Source organism: Propithecus coquereli, unplaced genomic scaffold (genome assembly GCF_000956105.1).
Source record: "Propithecus coquereli isolate 6110/MARCELLA unplaced genomic scaffold, Pcoq_1.0 Scaffold126, whole genome shotgun sequence".
NCBI lineage: Eukaryota > Metazoa > Chordata > Mammalia > Primates > Indriidae > Propithecus > Propithecus coquereli.
The window spans coordinates 3,627,548-3,639,509 of NW_012136747.1; the positions used below are offsets into that span (position 1 = coordinate 3,627,548).

General features: G+C 62.3%; 1 protein-coding gene across 1 annotated transcript in view; it reads right to left on the bottom strand.

Moving 5' to 3' along the window:
* CACNA1I (calcium channel, voltage-dependent, T type, alpha 1I subunit) overlaps window positions 1-11,962 on the bottom strand; it is a 111,583-nt gene that overhangs the window by 33,203 nt on the left and 66,418 nt on the right. Inside the window, exons 8-10 of the mRNA XM_012637977.1 lie at window positions 10,395-10,707; window positions 7,665-8,086; window positions 308-459 (exon numbers count right to left, since the gene is read on the bottom strand). Of these exons, the coding sequence (XP_012493431.1) occupies window positions 308-459; window positions 7,665-8,086; window positions 10,395-10,707 (887 nt within the window). The remainder of the gene's footprint in view (window positions 1-307; window positions 460-7,664; window positions 8,087-10,394; window positions 10,708-11,962) is intronic.

Consider the following 11,962-nt stretch of genomic DNA (forward strand, 5'->3'; position numbering starts at 1 on the left):
GTGGGCAATCGAAATAACTGATCTCTTCATGTCACTAGACAATTGACGCAGATATTTCTCAGTATTATTTATGCTCATCCCCTCTTTGGGATAATGGCAGTCCCAAGCCCAGTGCTAGATCCTGCTATTTAACACATTACTCCAGAAGCACATACACGCTAAATCACAGTGTTTTACGCTCCTGATCACCGTGTTCCAGTGCACTGGGTTTCCCTTGTCGTCTCACGTGCTTTGTGTGCTGGCTGGGGTCTGCACATTAAGTCCCCCTCCTCGGCCCCCTGCTGCTGGGCGGTGGTGGGAGGGATACCTGATGATGACGATGATGCTGTCGAAGATGTTGTAGGGGTTGCGCAGGTAGTCGAAGAGCCCGAAGGCGGCCAGCTTCAGGATCATCTCCAGGGCGAACATGCTGGTGAAGACCACGTTGCAGATCTCCAGGACATCGGTCAGCTCCTCGGGCTGCGGGGCATGGGGCGGGGAATGGAGACCCGGTCAGGCCAGGGGCTGCCGTGGATCCCCTCTGGACGCCCACCGTGGCTGCGTGAGCCTGAAAGGTCAGTGCTCTCTCCGGAGCTCAGTCTCCCCACCGCCCGATACACGATGGCCTTGGGGACCTCTCAATCTGCCACCTCGGGTTCCTGAGAGGTCCACTGAGATAGTCAGGGTTGGGGAAGCCCACAGGGCTGACCTTCCATGAATTTGGAAATGACGCTGGTGGTGCACACGGAGGGAGATATTATGGTACCCATTTTACAGATGAGGAAACTGAGGCTCAGAGGCCAGCCTGAGGTCACACGGCTAGATGTAGAGCAAGACCGGAAGGCGGGCCAGGAGTCACTAGAAACTCCCTGTTCACCCATGACCCTAACCCGTTTAGTGAGCACTTACCACATGCCAGGCACTGTTCTAGGCACTTCACAGGCATCGCTTTACTTGGGCCCCATTTGCAGGCTCATCGTCAGTTTCTGAGGCTGCAGAGGGCCAGGCAGCCGGCTCCAAGGCCCCAGCCCCCAGCACCTGCCTATGCAGACCTCCTCTGTCCCCTTGCCCAGCAGTGGCCGGCTCAGGACCATGGGTGCCAGGAGACACCATGCCCCACCAAAGGAGGATGGAGACCACACGCTTCCTGCCTGCCAGGCACAGCCCTGCACACGGGACACCCGTGGCGGCTTCTAGCCCACTTGACCACTCTCAGGGGAGGACACTGAGACCAGGGAGGTTATGGGACCTGCCCATAGTCAGCAGCTGGTGGGAGGGAGACTACCCCCTACACAGACCTCCAGCCAGACTTCCCTCTGCCCCTGGAGCTGTTGACCTCATGGTTTTTAACAGCAGGTGGCGCTGTGCAAATGGCACCATCTGAGGAACTCCAGTGTTTGGAACGGGCCACACCATAGGCCACGATTTGGGATGGTAGTGGCACTGGGGGGGTCCAGGCCTGGTTTGGGCAATAAACAGCTGTGCAACCCTGGACGAGCCACCTTCTCCCCTCTGAGCCTCAGTTCCCTTATCCATAAAGCCAGGGTGTCGAGAGAACAATCTCGTTCATTCCACGCCTCTCCTCTGAGGGTCATACGAGGCTCCAGCCCCTTCTTTCCCCTCCGGGACCAGTGAAGTGTCTGGTGTTTGCTCACTGTGCTGCAGGTCACTCCTGCCCGAATCACGGAGAATGGGGGGGCCGTTTGTTCAACCCTGACCATGTGCCCCTCCCTGAGCTCGACACACACCACCGGTTAGCATCTCCATTTTACAGATGAGGAAACTGAGGCTGGGGAAACTGAGACATGAAATGACTTGCTCAGAGCCCCCCCGCAAGGATGTGGCAGGGTGGGGCACTGAACCAAGTCAGACTCCAACTACTGCCCCATTCCTACCACACAGAAACCCCGCCCAAACTCATTCATTCATTCATTCATTCATTCATTCCCACATGCATTCCACAGATGTGAGCGTCCACGACGTGCTGGGCTTGTGCTACCCAGGGTGGGCAGTGCTGAATAGCAAAGCCCAGCGAACCCCGCTGACATACCAGGCCGGCGCGTGCTAACACCAGGGAGGCCAGGGTGGTTCAGGGGAACAGTGTTCGTGCGGCCAGGACTCCTGGAGGAAGTGGCATCTCAGCAGAGACTTAAAAGCCGATGGGGAGCCGATGACAGGGAGGAGAGAAGGGTGTCCAGGCAGAGGGCCCAGCCAGGCTGGGGGCGGGAGCACTGAGTGTCAAAAGCTCTGCCCACTCCCAGCCCAGGGCCTCGGCTGAGCGACGGGGAGCCCCAGGGACCTGACTTTGATTCCATATAGGTTAAAAGGAGAAGAAAAAACATAAGAACAACCCAACCATCAGCTTCCCGCCTGGTGCCTGGGAAATCTAATAAAACTGCCAGTTCCTCTCAAGCCCAGATAAAAGGGGAAGGGCCCATTTCCATCTGTAATTACATTTGACTCACGAAATGGTCCCCAAAGGAGAGCGGGACCCTGAGAGGGGCCCCTGTGTGGGCCGGCGTCCTGGCTGAGCCAGGGCCCAGACGCCGCTCAGAGCACCGATTTCCCAGCCCCCCACACGATGTCCGCGGAGATGAAAAATGCGGCCGCTGACAGTCCGTGATGGCAATCAGCCGGCTCCGGGCCGCACACGCGGCACACGCTCCCGCCACTGACGCGCGGAGCCACGGGCTCCTGAAAGGTCACTGCGTGCCTCCCGCCTCCCTCGCAGCAGCTGTTTCTCCATTCAGCGCACCTGCTCATCCTCTCCTAATGGGCCGTCCGTCACTCCTGCAAGCATTTTTCCGGGAGAGAGGCGGAGTGGAGAGGGACACGCAGATGAATATAGACACGGCAAGTGACAGCCCAGGAGGGAGGTATATGGGAAGGGACAGGGCAGAGACGGAGAGAGACGGACAAACAGACAAGTGCAGACGCGGGAGTGAGAGGCAAAGGCGGTGTGGAGAGACAGTGACACAGAGAGACATGGGCACAGACGCGAAGACGGACCACGACAGCAGCTCTGTGACACTGTGGGAGTCAGAGGTACAGCCAGAAAGTGAGAGACACACAAAGACCAGGCAGACGGACGGACGGCAGAGACCAGCCCAGTGAAAGGGCAGGTGCCGACGGGCAGACAAAAACAGGTTAAGCCACAGGTGAGGCCAGCATGTCCATGCTTGATGCCAGGCTTGGGCGGCACGGGGCTGCCCGGCCTCCAGCCATTTCCGCAAGAGTAGATGAGGGTGGGGGGGTCTCCAAGCTGGCCCCCAGGAACCCCCCCAGCCTAGCAGAAATCCCCACGATACTGATGGCAGCTCATGTTGGTTAAGCCTCTCTCACGGGCTAGGTGTGCTGGGCCTCAGACAGCCCTAGGTTATCCCCATTTCACAGACAGGGAACCTGAGGCTCAGAGGGAAGTGGCTGCCCAGGGTCATGGCCAGGCAGCTCCTGAAGGCAAGGTGAAGGCAGATCTTCAACCCAGGTCTCCCTCTGGCCTCACCCCATCCCCTGCAGTTCAGCACAGCCATTTCACTTGCTCAGAAGCCTTCTGTGGCTCCCCACTGCCCTAAGGATAAAGCCGGCCTCAAGGTCCTTTGCCGATGAACAGCCCTCCTGGCCTCCTGTGCTGTCAGCCCCGCCCCTCATGCACATCCTTCTCAGCGGCTCAGGGTCCTTTGGGGGTTACCTGTGCTCCTGGTCCCTGCACCTGTCCCTCTGTCTCACTGATGAACTCCTGGTCATCCTTCAGGTTCCATCCCCAGTGCCACCACCTCCAGGAAGACTTCCCTGGCTGCTGCCCATGTTGGTGCCTCTCTCCCTTGGGCCCCCTCAGAGCTGAAATGTCAGCCACTAAGCCACCCCATCCTTCTCTTCCCAGAGTCACCCCAGCCCTGGGTCGGCAGTGATCTGACGGTTCAGGGGCTGCTGAAGGGAGAAAAGAGCCTGCCCTGAATGCAGTCCCCTGGGAACTGGGGCCAGTGGCCATGCCCTGGCCTGGGGTCTGCCCAACCCCAGGAGGTTCCCTGCACCACGCAGCCCTGTCCTCTGATTTTTCGTTCTCTAATTTGATGGCCATCCTCCAATTCCAGGACAAGATGTGGCTGCACAGTGGCCATGCCCAGCTCGGGAGGAGTCACGGGCTTGGACGGGTGTGTGCAGAGAGGGAGACGCTGAGACAGGCACCGCTCCTAGGAGCAACGTCTTCCTGACGCAGGCCCCCTCATCTCCAATTCAACTGTCCACCACTGACCCCGGCACCTGGGAGCCCGGCTCTGCCAGCCGCTCACCTGGAAGCCCTGGGCACGCCATTTCACCTCGCTGAGCCTCAGCTTCCCCATCTGCCCAGCGGGGATAAGACACCCCTCCCCCCCGCCTGCTCCCCAGGGTTGCTGAAGGATCACACAGGAAGAGCTGTGGCACTGTCACAGTGGTGATGGTGAAGGACTCTGGCCTCCCTAGAGAGGCCCGGCCACCCCAGGAGACCTGTCCCACCTGCCTAACACGCAGCCTCAGCCACAGACTGCGTGGGCCACCACCTCCAGGCTATCCAGGGGGTGGGGACCCCAGGATCATCTCAGCCTTCATGAGCCACACGCAGGCCCCTGCCTGGCTGGTCCCCCTCCACCCACCACCTCCTGCCAGTCCCTGCAAGGAAGAGCGCCGCGGCACGCGGGGCCGGGTGAGCGTGCTTTCTCTGCTGACGCCCCGTGATTTCAGCAGCAGTCGCCACCCTGAAGGGCTCGGGTACCTGCAATCTCACCTCTCATTCAGCACCCACGACCACAGGTAGCTGACCAGCCCCTATCGGTAGATGCCGCGCCCTCGCCTCCTACCCCCTCGGTGGCTCACAGAGACAGAGCTCCCTGTCGGCCGGGTGGGGTGCAGGGCCTGGCAGGGCCTGGCAGGGCCTGGGTGCCGCCTCCCCCGGCTGTCGCCATCCCCGCAGGACAGGGGCTGTGCACGTTCACCTGCCTTCTCCTCCTCCTCCTCCCCGTCTTTCCCTGCGCCCCCTCAGCGGCCCTGGGCCACCTCTCTCTTCGGGTGCCACCTCAGACGGGCTGCTCAAAATAAACACGGGGGCGGCGCGTCTCCCGCCGAGCAATGTCTGGGAGCCGAGGGAGTGCAGCGAAAATACCAGCGGGCCACAGGCGGGCCCTGCGCAGAGCCAGCCGAACAATGGCTGTCACTGGAGTTGCTTTAAAAAGAACGTTTTAGCAATTCTGCCTCCCCCTCGCTTTTTCTTTAATTAATTTTTTGCGGCTCCAGACAGCGCAGGGCAAACCCACCCGGGGTGGTGGTGTAGGCTCAATCCAAAGGCTCAGAAGTAACAATTGATTATTGAGCACCTACTATGCACCAGCCTCCTTAACACACGTGGCCCGTCCAGCCTCTCTGCGAGAGGGCGTCCAGGCACCCATTTACAGATGAGGACACCAGCCGAGGGAGGCCACGTGACTCACCCAGGGCCACCCTGCTGGTCAACAGCAGAACCAGGGCTGGACCCAAACTTTGAGCGATCGATTTTGCCTCCCTGAGCAGTGGCCTTCCGAGGGTGTGGGGGCAAAGGGGAGGATCCCTGCCTTGAGGGTGGTTGTGTTTGCCGGTACCAGAGCCTGGCACGTGGCAGGTGCTCAGTAAGCGGTGGCCCATCCCTGGGAACGAACGGCACACGGTGAGGACACCTGCTTGGCAGACAAGGAGACTGAGGTGGGCTCTGGGACTGGGCAGAAGATGAGCAGCGAGAACAGCCTCGCTCAGCCTCGCTCAGCCTGGGGGGCCTGCCTGAGAGCCGGCTTCAGCACGCATGATGCCTGCTGTGCCTGAGGGCGGAGGCTCCACCAGGTTCGAGGTTAGAGCGGTTGCTCAGGCAGGATGTGGCTGAAGGACTGAGGGGGACAGGCCAGACAGGGAGACCCTGAGGAGGTTTGGGCAGCGACCACGGTGTGGCCTGGCTGGAGGGCAGAGGGAGAGGCTACACCAGAGGGCAGAGCTGCCCTGGCCGTGGCGTCCCCTTGGATGGGGATGGGTGAGAAGGCAGGGACAAGCAGTATGCTGGCAAACAGGCCTCTGAAAAATAGCCCTGATCTGTAGCACCTGCCGATTTCCATGGTGTAAATACTCCCTCCATGGTCGATTTCAAGCTACCAACTGTGTGACGACTGGCTTGCAAAATTCCTGAGTGTTAGAAAAGTGGCTTTCCCAAGCTGGTTCCGGCAAGCCACTGGCAAACACAGTGCCCAGGCTCTGGTGCAGCAGGGCTGTCACAGGCCCCTAGGTGCTGCCCCGCACAGACACTGGAGCCGGCAGCCCAAAGGCACTTGTTCCCAGTGGGGCCTTTGCCCCCTGGCAGGCCGGGTCAGGCATGGGCCAGAGGCCGGCCTCTAGGCAAGGGGTGTGGGCCGCCTGTCTCTCCAGCTTTGCCCTGCAGAGAGCCCTCCCCGGGGACCTTTTTAATTAAGCTGGAATGGCTGGCAAACCAGCAGCTCTGAACAGAGTGTGGCAGCAGCCCCAGGGGCCGCATTTAAGTAAATTGAATGGAGCCTGTGCCGGGTGAGCTAATGAAGAGGGAAATGAGAACGTGGCCCCCACGAGGGCGGCGGGCTGGGGGCAGCCTCGCAGAAAGAGGGCAGCAGGGAAGCAAAGGGGATGTGACAATCCCAAACCCCTGCCTGGTTGTGGGACCTCAGGCCAGTGACTTCTCCTCCCTGGGCCTCGGGGTTGCCGGCTGCCACATGGGGTGCCCTCCCAGGGCGGGGTGTGGGTCCAGAGCCCCCACCCGGGGGTTGGTTCTGGTTGGAGCCAGAAAATGGTACTTCTCCAAACGGAGCCAGGACTGGACTTGCCATCCAGGCTGTCACCCCTGGTGTGGCCCCTCCCCGCTATGTCCCCACAGGTGCCCTCCTCTCCTCTCGTTCACGTCCTCCCCGGGCTCCTGCCACCTCCTGGAACCTGTCCCCTCCCCCATGTACCATCTATCCCCTTGGGTCCCCCTTCTCTGAACTCCTCTCTCCTGGAAGCCCCCCCGCAGTTCTGCCGATGGCCTGGGGGCCTGGGGCGCACCTCAGCCAGCGCTCCTGTGCCCTGGCATCCAGACCACAGGACCGCCGAGGAGGGAGATGGGGAGAGCCGACACCAGGCCAACTCAGGGCTGTGGGACTGGGGGTGGAGTCGTTGAGATGGGGACAAGAGGATGCCCCACCTGGCAAAGGTGCGTCGTGCGCACAGAGGAGGGGCCTTGAGGGTCAGTGGGACGGTCAGTGGGAGTGATGGAAGTTTGGGGGCAGGGGAGATCCCAACCAGACCGGCCCTCTGGAAAGGCCACTCCTGCTGTCTGGGGACAACAGACAGAGGCTCAGGGAAAGAGGGGAGGAACAGAAGTCACATCGGGCAGAGACTGGCAGGGACCGTCTGTGGGTGCTTTGGTGTCCAGGCTGAACAGCTTAGGAGGAAAAGAAGCCCCAAGAGGTCCGGCCCTGTCAGGGTTCGCGCGTTCACTCATCCATTCTCAGCAGACACCTGATTCCCTCCCTCCTCTGCGCTCGGCCCTGGGCTGGGCACCACGGTCACGTGATAAACTGGACCCAGCCCCGGCGGGAGGACAGACGCACAAACCTGGCCTGGCAGGGGTCCGGGTGCCCAGCCCTTCCCCCACACCCAGCCCCGAGACGGCGCCGCGCACTGGCCTGCTCGTGGTGCTCGATGCCCATGCTGACGGTGTTGACCAGAATGGCCATCATGATGCCGCGGTTGAAGTACTTGCTGTCCACAATGCCCCGCAGCTTGGCTCGTGTCTCGCGCCACACAGCTCCGCAGAGCTGGGCCGCCCCATCCACCTGCTCCTCCTCGTCCTCCTTCCCCAGTCCCGAGGACACCCCATCCTCGCTGCTCTGGGCCCCATCCCCATCCGCCTCATCCTCGCAGCCACCGGAGTCGCTGGAGCCTGAGCCCTCCTGGCCCGAGTCGGTGCTGCCCAGGCCCGAGGGCCGCCGGCCTGCCTCGTGCTGGCAGCGGGGGCAGCTGGCAGGGTCCGAGGCCAGCGTGGCGGAGATGGGCTGCACCAGGGCATGGGGTGTCGGGTCCAGGGGGCTGTGTCGCGGGCACGCCTCTGAAAAGCAAAGAGGGGCAGGTCAGTGCCCACCCCAGGCCAAACCCACCCCTGGGACGCAGCCCCTCGCGCTGGGCTCCCACAGCCCACAGGGTCGGCCAGGAGCGAGCCGGTCCCACCTGGCAGGACGGGAGGCCCGGAGGCCGGGGTTCCTGGGGGAATGGCTTTGCCTCTGTGGACCTCGTCTGCCCTGCGTGGAAGGGGGCAGGAGCACCCCTCGCGGGCTATGGGAGGATTCTCGCCATTAACACCTGTGGTGGGGCCAGCACAGTGCCTGGTGCACGCATCCACGGTAACAGCCCATCGCTCCTGACCAAGGCCCTGGGTCGTCACTGAACAAAGCCTCCCAGAGCTCCAGTCAAGGAGCGTGGGGACTGGATGTGATTCTGAAGGAGCCGGACCCGCACGCGTGGAGGAGGCCAAGGTGGCCGTGGCGTGCTAGTTCTCCTGCCTGGGCACGGGCTTGCTTCCCAGGCCCTTCCTCTGGACGCCCCCAGGAGGGGCGGGGGAAGGTTGCGGGGAGCAGGCAGGGGGCCAACAGGGGGGCAGGAACTTTCACCCCCTTCGCTGGCCAGGCATCATTCAAGGGGCCTGGGCTGGCCTTGGACTCAAGTTCTGTGACCGTGAACCATTTCAAAGAGGGGCCAGAGAGGTCTCCCTCTGCCTGATTTATGCCTGATTTACTTCTTCTTTATGTATTTCCATATGTTCCTAGAATAAACACATTTTGCTTTTGCTTGTGTAAGCAAAAAAAATAACATTAAAGGGAGAGAAAAGCACAGAAGGTCGCCCTTCATGTCCGCACTTGCCTGCAAACACCCCCGACCCCTGAGCAAGTGTCCCTGAGCTTGGGGCAGGCGACCAGAAGCCCAGGGCTCGGTCCCACCTCAGCCCGGAGGACAGGTCACAGCCCTGCCCAGCCCCACTCCCTGCCCCCCACGGACCCGGGCTGCACCGACTCTTGTTTCCCAGGGAGAGGACGAGGCACAGACTCCCGGGGTCAGGGCCAAGGCCTTCCTCTAGAAGTTCCCCTGGGACTTCCCTCCGCACAAGTTCCAGGAGAGGGTGGGGGGCAGCAGGAAGCCCCCCCAAGTAAACACACCTCCCTCATGCCCCCCAGAAAGGCAGGTGCCAGCCTTGCCCAGACCCCAGCTGCCCCTTCCCTGTGCTGGGCCGGCTCACAGGCCGCCTGAGGCCTCCTCCAAGACCACACCTGGACGGCTGGCACCCGAGGATGGGTGGGTGGCAGCTCTGAGGACGAATTCTCCTGCCTGCCTCCCAGGAATATGACTCCCAGGACGTGAGAGCCGGAAGAGCAGGGCTTGCCGCGGCAGAGCCTGAGGTGGGTGGCTCCCACGGCTCGTGACCACGTGCTAGGGCTCCCCTATCCTCACTTTACAGCCAGGAGCCAAGCCTGCTCAAGGTTGGGGCACAGTGCACTTTCCAGCGGCTCCAGGGTCAGTGCCAACGCAGGCTGACGTCCCTTTCAGCACCAACGGGAGAGAAAGGGGCGGGCCAGGGGCAGGGCCCTGCCGTGGCCTGGGTTTGCCTCCTCCTAAGGGAGTGGCTGGTTTCCACTTGGGCAGGTGCTCAGCAAAGCCCTGGCAACTCTGACATCCCAAGACCCTACGACACCTTAGGTGACTCCCTGCATCACCCTGGGCCTTAGTTTTCCCATCTGAAAACCAGGGATAATGTTACTCCCAAGACCATTTCCTGGAACAGATGCAGTAATGAGCAGGAGAGCCCGTCCCAGGCTGAAAAATCTAACGCCCAGAAACTCCCATCCACAGTGGAGCCTGGGCAGTGGAGGGGGCAGAGCACAGGGTGGAATGTGTCCCCACCATGCCACGCCTCTGTGGGCAGGCCCACGGCCCCTGTGCCAGCTGCCCAACGTCGCTGCTCGGGTGTGCGGGTGGGGAGCAGGAGACCACAGCAGGAACCCAGAGCGCAGGGCGAGGCGGGCCGCGGTGGGGGAGGAACTTTAGTTTTATGAGACCGAGGACAGAAAATTGTTCATTTCTTGCAAGTGTGGATCCCAGGGGCAGAGTCCGTGTCTACACACACAGCGATCGGAGGGAATTCCTCAGGGCAAGGGAGAGTCCCCTGACCTCACGGCTGGCCCAGGGCAGGCTCTGGCAGGTGACGGGGAAGGGAGAGGGCGGGGAGGGCTGTGGAGGAAACGGCTGAGCGTGAATTGAAACCCTAGAAGTCTGAGCCCGCTGGACTCCTCTCCTGGCAGGGCAGGTGCGACACCTTTGCGCACAGCGCCCTTCTGCATCCCCAGTTAACAAGCAGGGCCACTTACTGTAGTGCCTGGGCTCCTTGGCGTGGGGCCCGGGCTTGGTGGGAGCAGGGACCCCCGGGCCCAGGGCCTGGCGCCGGCTCTGCAGGGCCTGGTAGAGGCCCAGGGCGCGGCGCTTGGCCTTGCGCAGGATGTGGCAGACGTACTGGAAGATCTCCTCGTAGCAGTCGCCGGGCTCGGCGTAGCTGGCCACCGTGCTGGAGGACAGGTAGCGCTGCCGCTGCTCCAGCATCAGCCGGTGCTCCCGCTGCTTGGTCTCCGAGAACTGGGTCGCTATGACAACGAGGCACAGGTTGATCATGAAGAAGGAGCCCACCTGTGACCAACGGGAGGAGAGGACAGGGACAGGGAGGGGGGACAGCGGGTGGGAGAGGGGAGACAGAGGAGGTCCAGCAGGGAGACACCGGGAGAGGGAGACAGAGGGAGACGAGAGACAGGGAGACGCAGAGACAGAGACGGAGACAGAGACAGAGACGGAGATAAAAGGATACAGAGGCAGAAATGAAGCAAGGAAGGAGGCAGGGACAGACCAGAGACACAAACGGAAGACAGAGGACAGCCGGCAAGAGACAGCCAGGACACAGAAGGATGATGACAAAGACAGACAAGAGAGGGAGTGGGACGGGCTCAGGGGGACAGACACAGAGAGTGTGGGAGATGCAGAGTGGGGGCAGGTGGGGACAGGAGAGGGAGCAGGGGAGGTGGAGGGGCCCAGAGAGACAGGCACAGACACAGATAGGGACAGGAAGAGATCACTGAGGCCTCACTCCAGGAGAAGGCGGTCGCTCCCTAGGCCCGACTGGGGCCTGCTCCCAAGCCCGGCTCCCTGCAGACCCCAGGCCCTGGCCACGGCCACCATCCCGCCTGGGACATCGGCACTGAGGCCAGGGAGGGAGGCCACAGCCCCTCTCGGGCCACCCAGGCCCTGAGTGTGAACTCAGCCCTGCCCTCTCTCTGGCCTGGACTTTGGCCTCAGCTGGGCCTACAGACAAGAGAAGAAAAGCTTCCCTCAGGGTTTACTCCAGCCAGCGCTTTGCTTGTGCTGGGATGGGGACGGTGGGGAGAGGCCGCCCAGTCAGCACGAGGATCCTGCCCAGCCCCAGGAGCAGCCTCCTCTCTGCCTCTCCCATCTCCGGTTTTCAGGGCGCAGCCCCCTGCCCTGGCCTCTGCTAAGCCTCTGCCGGCCAGAGGGGAGTAGCTTTTCCTCCTCCTCCAAGCTGCCTGCCAGGAGGTTCCCGCAGGCCACAGCCCCTCCTCCCCCTGAGCACGACTTTGAGCTGGGGTCCTGGGGTCCCAGGGCGTGGGGGGCTTGCTGGCCCAGAGGGCTCTGGGGAAATCCCCTGCCACTCGGGCGAGAAGACGCCCCCTCATGCCCTGTCTCAGTCACCCGGTTCCCAGCGTCTCCTGGAGAGCGGCCCTGCACCGGGCCATGTGAGGGGTGTGGGGAAGCAGTGGGCTTGGCCTCTGCCCCTGGCCTCTCCCACACCTGGGAGCCTCTGTCCAGCCCTACACAGGCGGCTCCCGCCCCCTGCACCCCCACTTCCCCTGGGTGACCCAGGCGGCCCCCACCC